The sequence below is a fragment of the Mastomys coucha genome, unplaced genomic scaffold (assembly GCF_008632895.1).
Source record: "Mastomys coucha isolate ucsf_1 unplaced genomic scaffold, UCSF_Mcou_1 pScaffold12, whole genome shotgun sequence".
Taxonomy (NCBI): domain Eukaryota; kingdom Metazoa; phylum Chordata; class Mammalia; order Rodentia; family Muridae; genus Mastomys; species Mastomys coucha.
In genome coordinates, this window is record NW_022196894.1 from 23734432 (window position 1) to 23755955 (window position 21524).

Genomic DNA, 21524 nt, shown 5'->3' on the forward strand with positions numbered 1-21524 from the left:
AAAGGAACATGAACTATGGCTGACTAGGAAGCTTTCAGGCTCTGGGCTCTGTGGCTGGCTACACACTGAAGTCTAGGTCAGAGCAGGTGAGCCTATCATCCTGTTTACTGTTTCCAACCAACTTGATGAAAGTACAGGAAGGAAAGGGATGGGAAATCCAAGACCAGCAAGGGCCAGAAGTTTCAGAGCAGCCAGGCAGGTGCTAACCAGCTCTCCTAGGGACAGAAGGGCAGACTCCTGGATGCATGTATTTTGGTCACTTATCTTATAGCTGGGGCTATATATAGGTAGCTCCACATTTGTAGGTTCAACAAAACTTGAAATTGAAAAAGCTAAAAAAAAAAATTGTATCTGCATCTAACATACATCTATGTTTTCTTGTCCTTGTTCTCTAGAGAATATACTATAGCATATACAAATTTGTAATATGTGCATAGTACATTATATTAGGTATTATAAGTAATTTATGGGTGATGTAGGAAGGAATGGAAGAAGCTGCACAGGTGATCTGTCAATACTACAGTATTTTATCTCAGGGTGTTGAGCATTCTTAGACTCTGATATCCTTCAGATAGGGTCAGTCTTGGGACTAATCCTTGTATATATTTATGCCTGTATTTTTTTTCATATTTTGTCCATATGTCCACTTTATGCTACACCTTAGGTATAATTATTTATAATCAATGTAGTAGGTATAGAAGGAAATGTGATCATTAGGTTCAAGTGCTTGTCTGACATCATGTGTTGTGAGACATTTGAGAAGTGACTAAATTGCCTCTTGTGAGAGACTGTTATTATGAAAATGAAGGTACATGAGTTTGGTTGAAAAATAATGGGTGTTAAGAAGTACTACTACTAATATTGTCAATGGTACTCCTGCTAACAGTGTATTATTAAAACAATGCTTGACTATGTAAAAACTGCTTGGGGCAGTACTCTAAAATTCCACTAATTCTGTTCTTCTGTGACCAGGCATACAGCTTTCTGTCCTTATCTCTATGTCTGTGTCTGTCTTGATTTACTAGACTAGCTCTCTGCACACGCCTATAAATTACTCTGAAATGTCTTCAGACTGACATTGTAGATCAGTTTTAGACTACTTACACAACATGCACAAGGCCCAGCATCAAATTTCCACCATATCACACAAATTTTAAAAATAAAATTTATTTTTATTGAAAGCTTCATTTGAATCTATATTATTTAAGTGTCTTAGATGAACTATCGTAAGATCCCACATGACCCATGTCTTCTCTACAATCCTTAGATATGCAGACTATACCATATTATCTAGTACTCACTCACTGGCTGAGCATCAGAAATAAGTCTAGAGACCTCTCTATCCCTCAAGTATTCAGCTAAGAATGGGGAAGACCACACAGTCCCTGTCTAATTCAAGTGATGGAAGGAGTATTTGGAAACACTTTCTCAATGATATAGAGATCTGAGGCATTCTTGTGTTCAAACATTGAGCTCAGACATTGGCAGATATAGTCTTAATCTTACAGAGAAATACGTTCAACCTCAGTCTCTTAAAGGATTTCCCCATCTCAAGCTCTTTCTTGATCATTATAGAGGTAAAAGCTTTCAAGTACTTACCTTCTCTTAGGTCTCGACCTATCTTGGGTGGTGACTTCTTTCTCATTGACAGTCCATGAACTTCTGCCCCATCCATATTCACTCCTGAAGGGACTCTATCCATTCAAAAAAAGTTGAGACTGTAATTTTTCGTTGAATAAAAATGTCCAAAGACGAAGAATAGGCTTCGAGTCTGAACTGCATACCATTCACCTATCTTCCTAAATCAAACTCTATGCTATGCTTTTGTGTGAGACTCTCAGCTGCCTCCAGATGATGTGTTTTTCTTTAAATCTTTTCTTTCAACTTTTATTACAATTAATTTCACTCTCTTCATATCCACGTATTGTCCCAAAGAGCAAGAAAAAAAATGATTGTGTGCACCTTCCAAATTCTCTATGTTGCATTGTTCTTGAACATGGATGACTTCGTTGAATATTGCTCGAGTGGAGATAAACCATGTCCTAATGTAAATAGTTGGTTCTTAACTACTTTGAGGAGAAAGACACAGTTTGTGTCAAGCTTTGGAAATGCACCAGAGATATTAGATAGTCTTTCAGTCTACATAGACTTGGTACATCCAAACACTCTTATTCTTGATTTTTTTCCCAATCATATTATGGCACCCAAGGGCTGATTGACTGAAAGATTCTAAGATGTGAATCTTCCAGTTTATTGTGGCAAAAACATAAACTAGTGTCCTCCATTGACAGGGGTCCCTTCCACTGACATGGCCTTTGTCAACTTGAGGACGGGTTGACTGGATTGTGTGATCCCAGTCAACTCAAATATGGATAATCTTGAGTTATTTAAAAACAGGTGAGTTGACTTCAATTATATTGAAAATGGGTTCTCTTAGTTTCAATTTGCTTAGTAATAACACATAGTTCACTATACAAAAACATTACTGACCTTGATTTCAAATGAATATAGTAAGGCACATTTTGAGTATGATAAAAATGTATTGTATAAAATCTCAAAGAACAAAAACCATCCTAAAAAACAAATTTTATAAAATCTCTTAATAAAAATAACATCCAGCCTTGTGCAATGAGTAATCAGAGAAAATTAGCATTTGGAGAACTCTTGGGCTAACTTCTTCATTTTAAAAAAGAATCTGTACACACAAGAGAAAAGTAATTCCTCAAAATCATACAGAAGTGAGTGAGAGAGCTGGGACCAGGACGCAGTTCCTAACATGCAACTTGAAGGATAATTCCAAAGTTTTCTCTAGTCTACTGGAGTTAAATTCTGGGCACCATCTCCTGCCCTGAGCATCTCATCTCACTGTAGTCTGTTTTGCAAATGGAGGACTCACCGGTTCTCATCCTGCCGTCCTCCATAGCTGACCCAGTAGTTCTGTTTACAGTTGAAGAAAAGGTATACATTTATTACCAAAATACCATTTATAGCAATAAAAATTTATAATAATCCTAATAAAATACTTAGAAGACCTGAAATATTTAGAAACTTGTACTGTGTATTGATGAAGCAAAGGCTAATGCAATATTGCCAAAGGCACCATGGATAAAAAATGAATCAAAAGACCATATGGAATTAGTTAGGTACTTGGTCCTCTGGTTGTGCATAGAGACTTGGGATTTGGTAACAGAGAGGACTTCAAAGACCCTTCAGTGCAAGTGCTTTATGAATCATGAACAAAGAAATCAAGCTGGATTAATTATCTATACAGAACCATGAAGTAGGTGTTATATTTTGGGGTTTCTTGGGAAAACACAATTCTTCAAAATACTAAGAAGGAAGAAATATATGTATTACCCCAGAAATATTACTTTAAAATAACCTAATTTTAAAAAGTGATCTGCTGCCAATAGGCCATAGTTAAGAACCAATTAAAAATATGCTATAATTAATAATTTCATCAACACATTAAGATGAATATTGCATAAAATATTCAGTAATCAGTAGATAATTGGTAATTCAAAGAGAAAAAAAATTACCTGAAAAAGAGAAAGTAGTATAAACTGCCCATCAGAAAAATAGACATTAGAATAGTATGATATAGCAATTGGCATTTAATATATATGAGGGGTGCCGATGCTTTTCCTTTTGTAAGGTTGATAAATTGGTATTTTCCTATATCACTAGAAACAATAAAGGTATAGAAACATTTTCTTTAGGTTCAAGAACTACCAGACCCCTTATTTTTTAAGTAAAGTGAGTCTACTCTTGGGATTTATTTGAAGTAATATTTTAATAACAATGATCCCTGGACTATGTATGCTTGAGAGAATTAGAAATAATAGAAACACCAAAATAATTAATCATATATTAATTCCATCTATATAGCCAAAATACTTTAAAATCCTTAACACATGAAGAATCAGATAAATGTCTTAATAAATAAAAACAAGAACTTGCATTTATCTATAACATGGATGAGGTATGCAAAGGGCGCTGTGTAAAGGGCTGATCAGGACAATACAGGGAGCAGAGGGAGGACAGTACTGAGGCTGACTCACGACTCAGCCAATGCCTTCTAAAGATGTGTTATTTTGTTTAAAGGATGGCATGCATTAAAAATATTAAAAATTTTACATCTAAACTTTAGAAAACTGAAACAAGACAGGCAAATGAATCATGCACAAATATTTGCTTCTGACTTTGAACCTCAGCATTATGGGAATCTATCAAAATATTTTCAAGTCGTCACTTGTGTAATAGAATTCTTTCAACTGGTTATTAATTTAGAGAGGTTATTAGACTCTTCTACTAATGTGGGTAGGGCATAATATTTAAATATCCACCAATGAGATCTTTTGAATGATAGCTTTATTATTTTTCAAGCTTTTATAATTATTTTCTAAATTAACTTATTTATTCACTTTATATCCCTATTGTAACTCCCCTTCCCTGCTTTTAATGGTTAAGAGCACTGTCTGCTCTTCCAAAAGATCTGAGTTCAATTTCCAGCACCCATATGGCAGCTCATAGCTGTCTCTAACCTCAGTTTCAAGGGACCTGACACCCACATATTAATGCACATAAAATAAAATTAAATAAATTATCTTAAAGATATTTTAAATAAGTTCATTTTCTCATTTTATTCTTACCGGTTCAGAATATGAAAACCCCAGGCCCTCTGCAGCTGACTTGATCAGTTCAGCTTCAAGTTTATGACGTTTGACAAATGCTGTTAGATCCTAGAAAGAAATAGAATTCATATGTAAATAAGAACTTAGAAATGTGATATATGCTTGAGAAACTTTTTATTATAACAGTCAGTGAGCTAACATAAAGTTCAGAATTACAATGTGGTCCCCTTGGCAACAGGTTTGTCTGTCCTAAGATAGTGCCTATGAGAAACATGTGCTTCTGGCATGGAAAACATTTGAAAGAATTAAGATCTGGACCTTAGATGAAATGCCCTACAGTGCAGAGAGTGAACTTATAGAACCCACCTCCAGTAGAAAGACAGGGCATCAAGTGGAGGGATTGGGTTGCCATCCCACAGTCAAAAACTCTGACCCATAATTGTTCCTGTCTGAAAGTACTGCAGGCACAAAAAATTAGAGAAGAGCCTGTGGAAAAGTGACCAGCCCAAACTGGGATCCAGCTCAATGGCTGGCCCCAAGGCCTGACACTACTACCGATGCTATGGTGTTTTCACACAAAGGGGCCTATCATGACTGCCCTCTGAAAGACCCAACAAGCAGCTGAAAGAGTCAGATGCAGATATTTACACCCAACCAGTGGACAGAAGCTGCTGACCCCTGTGGTTGAATTAGGGGAAAGCTGGAAGAAGCTGAGGAGGAGTATGACCCTGTAGGAAGACCAGCAGTCTTAACTCACCTGGAATCCCAAGATCTCTAAGACACTGAGCCACCAACCAGGCAGCATACACTAGCTGCTATGAGGCCCCCAACACATACAGCAGAGAACTGCTGGGTCTGGACTCAGTGAGAGAAGATTCACCTAACCCTCAAGAGACTTGAGGCCCCAGGAAGAGGGGAAGTCAGGTGGAGTAGGGTGGGGAGGGGTGACATCCTCTTGGAGATGGGAGGCAGGGGGTTATGGGATGTGGAAAAATGAGAGGGTGTCCTAACAATAATAATACCACCACCACCACCACGACTACCACCAATAATAATAATAATAATAATAATAATAATAATAAAGATCTGGAACAGACATTAAATCTCTATGTTTCCTTAAGGACAGTGCTTATTTTTGTCATTGTTGTTTGTTTTTATTCAGTTCTCCCTGAATCACACTGCAGTTTAAAGAGATTTCTCTCAGAACTCTGTTCTCACCTCTCGGGCCTCAATGGATGCTGGCTCAGTGCTGTCATCCAGCAGACTCTCATAGAAGTCTACATTGTCCAGGGCATCCTCGTCATCTGGATGGAACATCAGATAGGCTTTGGCACACTCCAAGGCTTTCACATATTCACCAACTGGAGAAACAAGGTGTTGCCACATTCAAATCAGCCACATCTGCCCAGATGATTTCAGAGGGAGACTTCAGTATGTCTCCTGATGTCAGCATTGATCCCAATAAACGGGAGACAAACTAAGGTTGAGCAAAAAGGCCAGAAGCATTTACACAGAAGGTCAGACACTTGCAGGCACTTAGATGGGAGGACCTTTGGGTGCTTTGGTGCTGGGCACTTTGCAGAAATTTTCTAAAATCTCTCTTAGAAAATGCTTGTTGTTAATCCCTGGAACACTACAGGAAAACTGTGTGAATTAAGTGGGACTTGTTTTGTACTTGTGTGGACTATTTAAATATTCTGAGCATGGGTCCCTAATATGATGATGAAAATAAGCAGCTGGCTTACCTACTTTGCATTCATTGGTCATGATGTGCACATGAGTTACCACTGTCATAGTGCCAGGACCATGAGTAACACTTTACTCTTGGGAAAGGAGGGAGTTTGCCAAAGCAATCTTAAAATGTTGATCTACATCATTATCATCATCATCATCATCATCATCATCATCATCATCATCATCATCATCATCACTACTCCTTTAAAGGAAAAATATTTCTTTGTGGCTGATCTGATAAAAGGTACTGATGCTGAAGACAGGAAGAAATAACAAGAAGTGTATTGAGCCAAGAAATCATGACCTATATCAAGCAGCCAGTCACTTCTCCACAAAGTGAAGCAGTGGACATCATAGTGACTTAGGTGATCTGAACACTATTAATTGCTTTTAGGTATAAGAGGGGATATTCAATATCTCCTCTTCAATAAAAAAGGGGAACCAAAGCTATTTTGAATTATAAAACTTTACCTAGGGGACTTTCGGGTATCTAAACATTTTACAATATATTCTGACGAGGAACAGTGGAAAATACAGTCCATATGGGAGGAAAATTTGGCAATGTGAATCAAAACTACAAATGAATAAACTATTTGACCTAGTAAATGAACCTCCAGATATTTATCCTTTGAAATATGTATATAGATTTGCACAGACATGTGTAAAGTATTATCCACTTGAAAGGGCACTGAAGTCACAAAAGATTACAAACAGCACAGTGTCCCTCAATAAGAGGATGCATAAAATAAGTTCTAATACAATGCTATGCAGGCATAAAGAAAGAGACAGCAGAAGATCTCTCTGTACTCATCTATTAAACTTAAAAAATAACATACTATAATTTAAACTTGACCCTCAAAATGATAATTTCCTATGTCTAACTTAGTAAAAATCATCTGGCAAGTATTAATTAAAAATGATACAGAAGGTAGTATAAATAATGCTGTCTTCACATAAAAGAAGAAGGAAAATTCTATGATTGTCTTTGTTTCTGTACAGACTTTTGGAAGTGTTCATGTCCTTGGTTAGAGCACGTGAATCTGGCTGTGGACACATAAAGGGAACCATGTTTTAATAACATTAGATCTTTAACGCAGTCCTACTAAAAATGAGTTGAAAAGGCATTTTAGGTTGAAAAAGAAAATTGGCAAATCTAGTGCAAGTTTTATGATGTCGACACAGGAAATCCTGTCCTTCATCCATTGTTAGGGTCCTCCTGCATTGTTCTGAGCTGTAGCCCAATTTCATGGGGAAAAAAAGTATGTACTCTTTGGTGTTGCTTTGGTGAAGAAATGAAAGAAAGCAGGATTCTGGATGGTGGGCAGCTGCATACAATGATGGAGAACTCCCATGGGTTTTCACGGAAGACCCCACTTTACCTCTGTAGTAGGCAAACTGGAGGTAGTCGTAATGCAAGGGAAGAAAGTTCTCGATTGGTGAGAGGCGGCCTGGGCGGGTGGCAAGTTCCCTCACACACTCATGCTGACAGACAAGAACCTGCATGTAATGATCTGGAAGTCGAGAGAGAGAGAGAGAGAGAGGTGACCTTCAGCTGCTGGGCTCATACCTTAGTCGGGGCAGACTTTATTTACCACACCTCACTTGGAGAAAGAGAGAAGAGAACTCTCTCTGTATTATCATTTCCTAGCCTGAAAACCTCATACAGACGGTGACATCATTTTCTCCATGATCACTTGGTCCCAAACCTCCCCAGTATGCCAGGCTTCCTATGCATAGAGGTGAATATGGACTTTCTCATTAGATACTTAGAGCTTTGAATACTTCAGAAGGTGTGAGATGCTCTGGGATTCAAATCGGATTTTTATATCCTATGGATGCTTAAAAGCCATTCATAGATGAAACATGCAGCATGCAGAAAGTTCAGCAGGTGAAAGGATGGATCCAAACTCCATTTTCCTGTCAATGTATTTCTAAAGGAGGAAGTAAAATGGTATTTCCTGATACCTATTGCTCAGAACCTTATACTACCCAATTGTAGATCAGGCTCTTGCCTAATACTGCATATTCTAATATGTGGGATACTGTTTGGACAGAGAGTGTCAAAATGGCAGAAAGGAAGACAGCTGAAAGATTAGAATGAACACAGTCCTCCTTGTACCCATTTCTGTGGCTGCTCTTCTCATGTAAACTAATGAAGATGATGAAATGCAGAGGAAACCATGCCCCTTAGCTCTCAGCTCTATTTTGTCAAGGCAAGAGCTAGAAAAAAAACCAAGCAGCTAATAACATGGGGAAAACTCTTCTTCCTCTTCAGCTAACCTTAAATTCTACCGAAGATGGAGGCAATGTTTTCCAGGGAGAGAAGGCTCAGTCATGCTTGGGCTGAGAGGGCTCCCTGGGGTTTGAGAAAATCACTTGACTTCGTGTCCACACAATTGAATTGGCCACAACAGCTTCTTTCCAGAAGTCCTCTATTTAGTCAGAGTTCTTCTTGGATCTAGGAAACCTTGCAAGACTGAGGACAGGGACACAGGAAGGGAAAGAGCATTTGGAGGGTAGAGGGGAACCTTTTCTATAACCTGGCTAACTTGAGCCTACATAGAACAGCTAACAGAATCAACACCACAATCCACCACATTTTATTTCTGGTTGAAGATGGGGAGAGAATAACGAGGTCTATTTATTCAATTTGAAAGTTAGGAATAAAACATGAACTATGTATCATATCTTAGGGGAACAATGAACAGCCAACTGTAGACTCCTCCACAGACTGAAGTCTTCATTGCCTTCAAACCTGTTTCCTCTAATGTCAAGCAACAGGAAAAGGGAAAGGTAACAATGTACCCACCAACAACTCAAAAATCTGAAGGCATATACTATCAAAACAGAGTATAATAGCAAGTAAGAGTAACCAATATACCCTTGGCTGCACAGAGCTGACTAAGGGAAACTGGCACCAAGTAGCCATTTGAGCTTTCCTCCAACATTGTCTCTCCTAATTCTACAATTCAAGCATTATGATTTTCCTAATACAGTCTCTATTGTAAGTTCCAACTTAACTCCAAATTGAGGTCACCTGAGTCAGACAAGCATTTGCAGGGTGAAAGCCATCCTATTAGTTTTATTTATTGTATTCTTTTCTGTTCAATATCATTGTGCAATTAATGAATTTTAATGTGTTTGAAGTTAAGAATAATTGTGTGAGAATACTTTTAGGTTTTTACTACAATAACCTGAGCATGCTTCTGTTTTCTGTGAGATCTTACCACAACTGTGGATATTTGGCTGGGACTAAAGAGACTATGATTTATTTTCACCAGCTCTTTATTTCTTTTTCTTTGTCTTTTTTTTTTTAACCTGAGAGAAAGGATGCTGGTTGTGGTTATTAAGTGTCAAAGAAACTGAGTGCGGATTTGTCTTGTCTGTTCATCTGTCCTTTCCCAGCAGCCAATGGGTTATGGTAACTTGACCAACACTAAATACTAACCCACAGAGGTTAATTTCAGTAATAGGATCTAGATCATTTGCCAAAATTGTTCCATGGCCACGGACAACAAAGGTGCTGAGACAATGTGTTTGGGGTAGGGCACATCATTCCATTAAAAAGATAGTATAGTAAACTGCTAAATATAATAAAGAAAAGGCTAGCTCATCGTCCTTGCAAAAGATTATGTATTGAGAAAAAAATCAGTAATTACACTGTAAAAGAGACACAAAATTGACTTTTAAATGAATCACCTTTAAGACTCATAGAAATATTGAGTAGTTAAAAATGCCAGCTGTCCAAAGAAACAAAACTTTTGGAATAACTCATACAAGTATATTGATTTTAGGCAACTTAAATTTACGCTGGGTAACAGAGCTCTTCATAGGGTAATAATTTAATGTAGTGATTTTGACTGTAATAGACATATTGATTCTAGTTTATACTTTGTAGCCATTCTTTAATTAGCTTCTTAAAACAATCTACATTTATTTATGGCTGACATTATCACAAGCACAAGGCATTACTAACACATTGATCTGTGCATAGTTATGGGTGTATATATCACATCCTTTATTCTTGCCTTCACCAACACATTCATTTAGCCAATATTTATTAAGTAGCTCATAGATTTGCTGAAGACTGAGCACCAAACAAGCTAGGACGCCAGCCAAGTAGTGCCAGAAAACACCCTAAAGACTTGTAAGGGAAGGAGAGTGAGTGGCTCATCCAATGGATTCAAAGAACTTAGGGAGGAAGGAATGAAGAAAGAATGTGAGAACTTAGGGAGGAAGGAATGAAGAAAGAATGTGAATGTACACACTGAAAATCCTTAAAGGGTATGGGCTTTATTCAAGTGGGATGAAAGCCACAAGAGGAAATTTATGTACAACAGCTTTGTTAGTATAGAATGTGGGTTCTGTATTGGAGCTCAGTCTATATTGCACACCACGACCAGGAAGGAAGTAGTCATAAGTCACAGGGGCTTAGTTAAATCACCTTTTCAGCCCTGTGAAGGTTCTGTGCCCCAGTGTAGGGGAATGCCAGGGCCAGAAAGTGGGAGAGGGCGGGTGGCAGGCATGGGGAAGGGGGAGGCAACAGGGGTTTGTTTTTGTTGTTTTTGTTTCTTTGTTTTTTGGAGGGGAAACTGGGAATGGAGAAATTTACATGTAAATAAAGAAAATATCAAAAAAAAAAAGAAAATAAAAAAAAGAAAATAAAAACACCTTTTCCATTTAATCCATGGCAAATGGGCAGACTCGGTAAGTGTGAAGTGGCATATGAAAGAAGCATTTGTCCAAGCTTGGCAACAAATAAGAGCTGAGGGAGATGTCAGACCGACAAGCAGTTTCCTAGGATTTGGTTTGAGCTACTAGATAAGTGCTTTAGGGGAAAATAAGGACACTTTAGAATTGGAAGGGCAAATTGACTTTATTAATCTCCAGGTCAGCTGAACTCTGTTTTTCACTATGTATGCCTTGGAGCATAATAGGTCACGAACACATATTTAAATAAAGGTCTGTTATTAAATAAGTCACTGTTTACTTGGGTTTTGATTATGCTGACTTTAAAAGCATCAGTTCTCTGTTTTAAGACTCCTGGGTCTGATTTTCAGATTGTTTCTAACCATATCATATCAACCAATTCCTCATTTAAGGGGAGCAGAATCTCTTCTGTGAGGTATCTGGGCAGCACACAGAGATGCAGATCTGTGTGAGAAAGATCAGTACTCTTTAGGGCCTGTGATATTGTCAGGAACAGCAAAACCAGCCCTTGGCTGGGAAGACCACAGGACCAGGTAGAAAACCTACCACTATTGAACCTACTATATTGCCACAATGTTTTGTCAACGTACCTTCTAAATACTGTTTTTATCCAAGGGTTGGTACTGTACTTTCTTCACAGAATCTTTTTGTTATAGTAGGGCAGAGGTTTATGAAGAAGCTAATGAGTGGCCAAAATGCAGACAATGTGTAATGATGTGGCACTAGTCTGTGTGTGGTAAAGTTCTCTCATCCCTCCAAGGCTCTGGGAACATCATGGAGTGTGTGGTAGATGTCAGAAAGAATGTAAGAAAAACAGACTGGGGAGAAGTGGAGTTTAAAACAGATGGTTTCAGGAAATGACATAGCCAATATACTTATGAACTCACTGTGGGTATGTCTATTTGCACAAGATATGTCCAACACTGGACTCCTCAAAATTTTACCAAGGTTGCAGGTGGCACTCGTGAGGTCACTGATGGTTAATAGTTGTTGGGGATGGAGGGATCATCTTAGTAAAGTCACTGGAAAGGCATCCTTGTCAAGTAAGCAACATCCCACCCATGTTCCAACAAGAAACTCTAGTTAAAGTCATTGAACCACACACACATAGACAAGTCGTAGGAGGGAGACCTGCTGAGAAGAAGGGCTTCAGTTGGAGAAGGAAATAGGAGAAAGAAATACCTGGTGGATAGAATGGAAGGCAAAATGACTAAAAATCACTAGCTAAATTATGAAAGTGTCAAAAAATTAAACTAAAAATAGAACATCAAAATAAAAACCCAACACAAGATTTGCACCCCCTTCTCATCAAGCAGCATCTTATACTTGTGTGCTGACAGCTAGAGACTAGCTAGAGACGCCCAGACTCTGAGATTCAGTGAGAATCCACCATCTACATGGTGCTTTACGTGTACAGAAGCCTCTTCAAGCCTTTCCACATGCTAGCTTCTAAAAGCCAGTCATGGCAAAGTATGCTACTGTACCTGTAGGCTTGCCTATACTGTTGTGGTCAACTGAGTCACATCAGAGGAGGACACATCAAGGGCCCATTAGCCATAAGGACCGTCTAGGGGTCTCTGCTTCCCATGGAAGGTTGCCTCCTCTGCAATCCCCCTGTCCATGTGGCATCCAACTTTCTATTTCATTGACTGGAGATGTAAAAAAATAAAGAGCCATGGCCTGGTGCCTCAAACCCATCATCTCAGCTACTTGGGGGGACTGCAGCAGGAGGACTGTAGAATCAATGCCTGCTGAAATTGCTAGAGTGAGTTCAAAGCTGGCCTGTGCAATTTAGTTAAGCTTGAGTCCCATGATAAGAAGAAGAAGTATGGATAGAGTTTTAGTATAATGTTATTATCATTTCCACTTGTTCTTTATGAAAGCACTCCACATTCCCTGTAACATATACACATATGTGATATATGTATATATATATACTATATATGTAATGTATATTCTGAAATTTTTATTTTTACATTTATATTGCTAATACAAATAAATTATTTTCAAATATGGTATATACAGAAAATTCACTTCTTCCAATAAAAGGTTACTTACCCAGTATCAGCAACTCTTGAATATCACACACATCGCCTACTATTTTAAACAACATTCTCAAGTATAATAAGCCAACTAATTGCACAAAAATGTATTGAAAGGTTTATTGCTATATTACTTATAATAATGAAAAACTGCAACCCTTTCTGTTGTGTTTAGTAAAGGCTAACATTTAAAATGATGGTGTCCCTGTATCATGGGTGCTATCTAGCAACTACACACAAAAAGTGAGTCCAAATATACTTACATGAGCAGTCCACATTTTGTCGATAAGCATAAAATAAAATAAAAAGCAATATGTTGAAAAAAATTACTTATAGTACTTTTTTATTATATTGATGAAATAAGTTAATATGCAATTTACTCAACAGAATAAAGTGGGAAGAAACTCAACAGAATAAATTGGGTAATAAACTCAGCAGAGGAAACTGGGAAGAAAGAATCAACAAAACTTTATAAAAATTAGCAACAGAAGACAGGGTTGAATAAACCCATAAGAATGTTCAACATTTTATACTAGTCACTACTATGTACTACATTGTCAGAATATCCACATGTTTATAGCACTTTAGAGTAAGCAATCAAAGAATCAAAACAAGCTTTACCTGCGATTGCCTCATAAAGACCACCTTTATACCCTAAGTACTCATACTCCTCAAATCTCTGGGGCCCCTCACACAGAGCACGGCACTCCATATCTTCATTGAAATATTCTCTTAAAGCTTGTTCAAAGTACTTGATCGCTGCTTTATAGTCGTCAGCCTCATAATGTTTAACTCCAGCATTATAGCTTTCCTGCAAAGACACAGACAAGATTCTGTGTGTGAGGAGTGGTCTCTACACAGACCTAGGATGACTTAGGGAAGTCAGAGCAGAGTTTTGTGCTGCAGAAGATAATTCCAGGTTTCATGGTGCAATCCACAGTGACTCTCCTATGTCAAATAAATGTCAAAGAAAAGGAGTCTATAGCATAACTGGAATATGGTAGTGGTAGTCAATCTACTTCCTACACATTCACAGAGCATATTGTATAGTCACTCTACTGTAGGGAAAGCACAGAACAGTACTGGAGTATTAAATATGCTTAGAAGTGCTATCATTTCCATATCTTGCTCTATTAAATCTTCCTTAGAAGATACTTCTCTATCATTCTTCTCAGCAGTAATATCAGAGGTCACACATTGAGAATGATGATATCAAAAAACTCACAATGGCTTCACTTCTAAATGAAAAGTAAGTGTGTTAAATGTCAGGAATGACAGATGGCATCTGCTGGGGTTAGTCTATTGCTATGTGTTGTAATGCTAAATAGTGGCAGCCAAGGTCTGGTTGCCCTGGGGATAAAGAAGTTCTCATGTACACCAAGTGATGCTATGTAACCTTGCTCCTTAACTTAAAACTATTGGTTGAATTAATATGCCTACAGCCTATAGCTGAGCAGAAGAGAGGTAGGTGCAGTTTTAGGTCCTGAGCTTGGGATCTGATGGAGAGACCATGAGGGGGAGAGGAGAGAAGAGAGGAGAAGAAAGGAAAGGATAGGATGCCATAGGGTAGGAAAATTGTGAGAACATGGCCAGGAGGCCTGGACAGTTGGAGTAGGAAAAGCCCAGATAGAACATGGCAAGTTATAACTCAGGGTTATTGGTGAGGAAGTAGACAAATTAGCATAGAGGGTTGATACCTGTCCAGCTCTAGTACTGTTAAGGCTTATTATAAATAAAAAGGGTTTGCATCTTTTATTTGGAAACTAAATGATCAAAGGTGGTGTAGAAACCCCCATTAAATATTTACCACAACAGGTACCTATAGTCCTAGATTCTAAAAAGGCTGAGGCAGGAGGATTACTTCAAAGTTTGAGGCCAACCACAGCAACATAGCAAGATATGGCCACTTAAGTACTAAAGAACACACATTTTTTAAAAAGTAACTCAAGGGAAGTTTATCAAAATAGTATTTATAGTAGCATACAAAGAGAGCATCTTTGTAAATACAGGAAATTGAAAGAGCATTCTGAATTCTATCTAGCCACCTTGACTAATGTTAGATAGCAACAACAAAAACTAGTCAAAGCACAGAAACTCGCTGACATTAAACCACACACTATTTAATAACATGCAGCCCATTTATATAGAACTTTCTTCCTGTAAGGCTCAGGGAATGTCAAGGAACAGGGAACAGAAAGAATGTAAGGAACAGAAACCGTGAAGGAATGGGATAAAGCAGTGTCATATGCACATGATAAACTTGCTGTCCTCATGAAGTCAGCATCAGTGGCTTGAAGTGGAAATTTCTGGTTTCTCTGAAACCTCAGTTGTGTCCTGTAACGACATTTTTCTGGAAGCTGCCTTGTGAGAGGATGTTTTGCTGAAGCAGACGCTTGTGAGGGCATGTGATGTTTGGAAAGACTATTAGTCGAACCCCACAGACAGAGAAGGGACACCCATCACTATCTGTACAACACTTGCTGCTCTTTACTGGTCTTTGCTGGTCTTCACATCATAGAGAGAAATTTGCCAAAGAGTTTCTCATGGTATTCCAGCTGATTCTTGCCACTTCCGCTGAGTCTTGCTGATTCGGCAGAGCCTTGTGGTTTCTGCCGGGTTGAGCCGCTGCTACTGATTTGGGTTTGGTGTTTGCTATTGGACTAGACTGCTGGTATCACAATGTAGAGTGGAATCTCCCCCAAAGAACTACTTCTAAACAGGTCCACAAACCCCTTGTCCTAGTAACTATCTTTCTCTCCTACCTTTTGGTCAGTGGACTAGAAGGGAGGTTGAAGTGTTTAAGAACCCTTAGTAAAGTAGGTACTGAAAAAAAAATCTAAGCCTACAGTGGCTGATTGCACAATACCTGCACAAGATCGAGTGACTGAATATTTTACCATGAATTGAGGAGGAACACTTGTGCCCACATCCTTAGTGGAGGAGTTATTAGGAGTTGATGGCTACTAGCGTATGGAGAGTAATTTTTCCCTAGAGCAATGGCTCTCAATATTTACAATGCTATGAATTTTTAATACAGTTCCTCATGTTGCAGAGGCCCCCAGCCATAAAATTATTTTCACTGCTACTTTATAACTATAATTTTCTACCATTATGAACTGCAATGTAAATATCTGTGTCTTCCAGTCATCTTGGGTGATCCCTATAAAAAGGTCATTCAATTGCCAAAGGGGCCCGCAAGCACTTAAGAAGTTCTGCTTTACAGGTATGGTCACTTAGAGATGCTCTAGTGCATACTCAACGGTATGCATATATGAGGGCACTAATTGTTCCCAGTGGTTTATCTACTTATGTTTTTAGAAAAAGACATGAAAGTGGGAAGAGGGAGATCAGGGAGGCGATCTGTCCAAGAATAGTTGGAAGGAAGAAGAACGAGTGAGTGTGATTTAAAAACATTCTATGCATGTATGGCAATCTCAAAGAAGTCACAAAAAATATTGCATTAACGATAAAATACAGAACTAGACAGAGTCAAAATAAAAAAAAAATTCTAGAAAACACTTAAAAGCATGCTTAGCATCTTTAGCAATCAGAGAAATTCCTAATAAACTAAGGTTCTCTTACCCCAGTCAAAGTGGTTCTCCTGAAGAGTACCGACAACAACAAATACTCAGGTGGATGTATGAAAAGGGGAACTCGTATGTTGTAGATAGGAGTGTAAACTACTGTAATCACTCTGGAAATCAATCTGGAGGTTTTTCAAAAACTAGGAATAAAATCACTATATGGCCCAAGCATGAACTAGTGACTATTGACAGATTCCGGAATCAGGGAACCATTGTCAACCACTGTATATCTAGTGCTCAACCAATAGGAAGTTCTAAACCCAGGACACACTGACAGACATGGTTAAACTCTGGTTCACAAAACAGACATGAAGGTGAATGTGAGAAAGAGATTTATAGGGAAGAAGAAGTACAGAAGGGTAGGAGGCAGACAGTAAAAGTCTGGGTAAAAATGGTCAGTATGTATTATTTAGTTTACATTGTGTGAAACTGTCAAAAATAAATGAATAATTAAAAGTATGGTGTGGACCAAACCCCTACACTGTTGTTGTTGTTGCCCAAAGGTGCTTGCTGACAGGAATCAGGTGTACCTGTTCCTTGGGAGGTTCGACAAGCAACTGGCCAATGCAGATGTGGATGCTTGGAATCAATGATCAGACTGAGCTCAGGGACCCTGGTGGGGGAACTGGTGGAAGGACTGGAGAAGCATAGGGGGATTGCAACCCCATAGAAGAACAATGTAGGCTTCTGAACCACCCAGTGCTCCCAGGGACTAGACCACCAACCAAGGAGTGAACAGGGAGGAATCTGTGGTTCCACATACATATATATCAGAGGATGGCCTTGTCTGACAACAATGGGAGTGGAGGCTCTTGGTCCTGTGGAGGTTTGATGCCCCAGCATAGGGGGATGTTGGAGTGGTGGAGTGGGAGAAAGTAGGAGAAAGTAGGTGAGGGTGGGGGAGCACCCTCATAGAGGCAAAAGAGAGGGTGGAGAGAGCAGATATGAGATGGTACTTTGTAGAAGGGTAACCAGGAAGTGGGATTCATTTGACATGTAAACCAACTGGAATGATTAATAAAAAGAAAATAGGGAATCCCACAGGAAAAATAAAGTATGGTGTGGAAAGTACTGAATAGGAGTTGAAGCTACTTTCATGGAGTTCTAGGCTTTACCATATCCTTATATGTCTGAGTGAATTTTCATTTCCATCAACTTCAATTTTTTAATTACTGAAATTTTAACTTAGAATATCAAATATTAATTTACTTCTGGCTACAGTATGTCATTGTATGAAAGTTAGTGCACACTGAAATGGAACTTGATCTATCCCCTATATGATTGAGCTTGGAATCAATGAAACAAGTTTAGTTAGAGCCATGTGGCAGGGACAAGGTCCCCCCAGAACTCACCAGGTGTGGCTTGGCTTCTCTGTCTACTAGGTGGGCTTCCACTCCTGCTGTCATTTTATAGTCCTCTATGTTCTGCTGCATTTCCATGTGCTCAGGGTTGGCCATGAAGAATGTGTGAGCTGCTTCCATGGCCTTTTCTAGCTGGTTGAGCTGTAGAAGAAAAGGACACAATCAAGGGAATGTTTTATAGGCTTGGCTTTAGAAGACTAAGGTCTCAAAGTAGAGAAATAGTGAGGACAGGATTCCAGGTAAAACACACATTTACATGTGTACATACACATATGTGCACACTCACATGATATATACACAAATGTTTTCACTCTATTGTATTCAAACTCTGCATTTTCAGTGCTGTTAATAAACTGTTCATAAAATTGCATGTGTATATTTTGGTCCTGGTGAAAGTAATAAGTCAAGTTTATTCCCAGCTTATTCTTTTTTACATATCCATGTTTTAAGGAAAGTGATCTGTCCTCTTGTATTTAGTTTATGGGTATCCAAAACAAAACAGATTGGTAAGATTTTTGCCCTCTAGTTTACATTTCATTTACATTTACATTGCTGGGGTTTATACTTTTCCTGCTAATGATGAGAGGAGAAATACAGCTGTGGTTTACTGAGTGACTGAATTGAGTAAACTCTTCCTCCACTGTGTTAGTGTTTTGACTTTAGAAAGTAAAGAATAGAACGTCGAAAGATAAAAGTAGTCCAATTCAAGAAGAGGTTCATTTCTTAACTTTGATTTTCACTAATGCAAAATGTGGGGTGGATTTATTTTAGTTACATGTAAAAGTTAAGGAATCCATAGTGGGAGATCCCCTGGAGCTGGAATTTTAGGCAGAGGGGACAGTCTAGCCTATGTTCTGGAAACTAAACTCAGGTCCCCTACAAAAGCTGTCCATGTCTTTAACCATGAGCCTATCCCTCGAACAATAGAAATGAGAACCTTGGAATAATCACTGTGCTGAGATGGCAAAGCCTTTTTGTTTGTGTTTCATGATGAAAATAAAGAGGTGTTTTTAACTAAGTGAATTAAATCCACTCAATATCATCACACGTTGGCATATGCTTACGTTATGGAGAATCCTTACAAAATGATTCATTTTCTTCATATTAAAAAGGTAAGCATTTATATTAGTAATCTTTTCTACAGGAAGACCCAAAGATGTTTGATAGAGTATAAAGTGTGAAGAAAGAAATCACACTGTTACTGGATACATAAGTACAAAGTCATCCAATATCATAAAACTATTCAACTGAGTCATTCTCTAACAAAGTAATTATTCAGTGATTGAAAAAAAAACCAGAGGGATAACATGTTTCCAGGTTCCCAGCATGTAGAAACAGGCAAAGAAGCAACTTGCATCACAGCAAACATATACTGCCCTAATCTATGATGTGACATCCTTACTTTTCCTATTAAGGCCAAAGTCTTTAATTTGTTCACACCCTTTTCACCACGGATGCCAGTCTACCCTATGTATCTGAGCTACATGGAAACTGCCTCTAGTAACAACCAAACTTCTAGTAATGAGCAAAACAGGTTATCCACAACACACTGGACTGGTAGATTGAGGCATAAACACTGACAGAAAAGTTTGGTATTTATGTTCCCCCCACATCCCTGCCTTCTGGCTTGATTCAGGCTGGTCCCGTGATACAGAGAGTGTTTGCCCATTCGTCTTTTCCATATTGAAATCTAACTTGACCTATAAGGCTAAGCATGAATCCTGCCTGAAGAAATACCATTCCAGACCTATTGTGACAATAAAAGATCCTCAGTATTATCTTATCTTTATCTCCATACTGGGACTCATCATACACTATCCTATGATTGCCAAGTTTACTTGCATCCCAGTTTTGTGGAAAGGAACCAATAACTTAGGTATCTTTTGTATTACTTTCTACTTACATTTCACATACATGATTATCTATGCAAAGAAAAATAAGTATATCTCATGCTTATTAGCATATCAATCAAAAGATATACATGTGAGTGTACCTTATATACTGAGTAGTGCTAACAGCATGAGAATGTAATGAAGACATCTGTGAAGTCACTGAGCACAGTTAAGTTATCGATGCAGTGGCTGTGTGCTCACTTGTTTTCCTTCCTTAAACCCAAGACAACACTTCATATTGAATATGGATATGATATATATGCATGTGTGATTCTGTGTCCTCAGCACTGAGCCATAAAATTTATTCATGCACTGGTACTAGTCCTAGCCTTTTAAATTAAAAACTATTTTTTTTCTGCCAGAATATATAAATTCAAACACCATACTAACTGTAGGCTTTATGTACTTGTACTTTTATTTTAGTGGTACATGGTTATAAATGTCCAAGTGATAATGTATATTCTACATAGAATGTCACTTATTGGATGGCAATTATAACAAAGTCCCATAAACACCAGATTTTAGCTTAAGAATGAACTACCCACGAAAACCAAACTGCATTTTCAGGCCCCATATGGGATTTCCTTTAAGATAAAATTGTAACAAATCCCACAAAGAGAGAATTCTGATGAGGTCACTCTGTAGAGTAGAAACATAAACTCTGGGTCATGAATAATTGAGGAACTTGCTAAAGTGACAAGACAAGAAGAGATTATTATTTAACTCTCCCCGAAGCTGAGAGAATATAGGGAAGAGAGTCTTTCTTAAAGTGCTAGATTACTTCACTCAGATCTTAAAGAATGAGGAAACCTGACAGCCCAGAAGCCACACAGTATTTGCAGTCATGCTATGTGGGAAAAGAAATGAATGTTGGTGAAGTCTGACCCTGTGATCATTGAGAAGTCACACTGTCACAGGCTAGTGAGGGAGCACAGTCTCAATACAGATCCTCTCCCACAGAGCATGCACTGAACATGTGCACACATTCAGGAGCCATCCACCAGCCTCGGAGAGGCTTCAGATACAGCATCATAACATTCAAGAACTTGTAGGTTAGAGTTAGAGCTATATGATTCTTTAGTTTAACTCCTTTGGCTGTCATTTAGTAACCTTGCCCAGATATATGTATAACTTACATGCAAGCCAGTCATCTACAAGTTCTTTACTTAATCCACGCACATATTTGGCCAATGTTCGTTTTGCACACTCTGTCACAGACTCAGAGAGTTTATGAAAAACCAAGGTGGCCTGAAGGGAACAAAGGCCCCACTTTTCGGGTACTTCCAGGAGGAGATAAATTTCAAGTGATAAAATAATTTTGAGCTTGCTAATATTAAAAGGCAGAAATGACCAACACTGTGAGCATGATTATTTTGGGCTAAAAGAGGAGTACTGTGAATACATTCAAGGAAGATTTCTCTGCAATCCAACTTCCAAACTGAGAACTAAAAGTAGAGGATCCAGCTTGGTCTATAGGGCGAGTTCCAGGACAAGCCAGGGTTATGCAGAGAAACTCTGTCTGGAAAATCCAAAGGGTTGAGGAAAAGGAGGAGGAGGAGGAGGAGGA

General features: G+C 38.4%; 1 protein-coding gene across 1 annotated transcript in view; it reads right to left on the reverse strand.

Annotated features, from left to right (window-relative positions):
- P3h2 (prolyl 3-hydroxylase 2) overlaps window positions 1-21524 on the reverse strand; it is a 153274-nt gene that overhangs the window by 23459 nt on the left and 108291 nt on the right. The window contains exons 2-8 of the mRNA XM_031363556.1: window positions 18057-18206; window positions 13742-13931; window positions 7748-7879; window positions 5853-5995; window positions 4653-4742; window positions 2897-2937; window positions 1600-1694 (exon numbers count right to left, since the gene is read on the reverse strand). Of these exons, the coding sequence (XP_031219416.1) occupies window positions 1600-1694; window positions 2897-2937; window positions 4653-4742; window positions 5853-5995; window positions 7748-7879; window positions 13742-13931; window positions 18057-18206 (841 nt within the window). The remainder of the gene's footprint in view (window positions 1-1599; window positions 1695-2896; window positions 2938-4652; window positions 4743-5852; window positions 5996-7747; window positions 7880-13741; window positions 13932-18056; window positions 18207-21524) is intronic.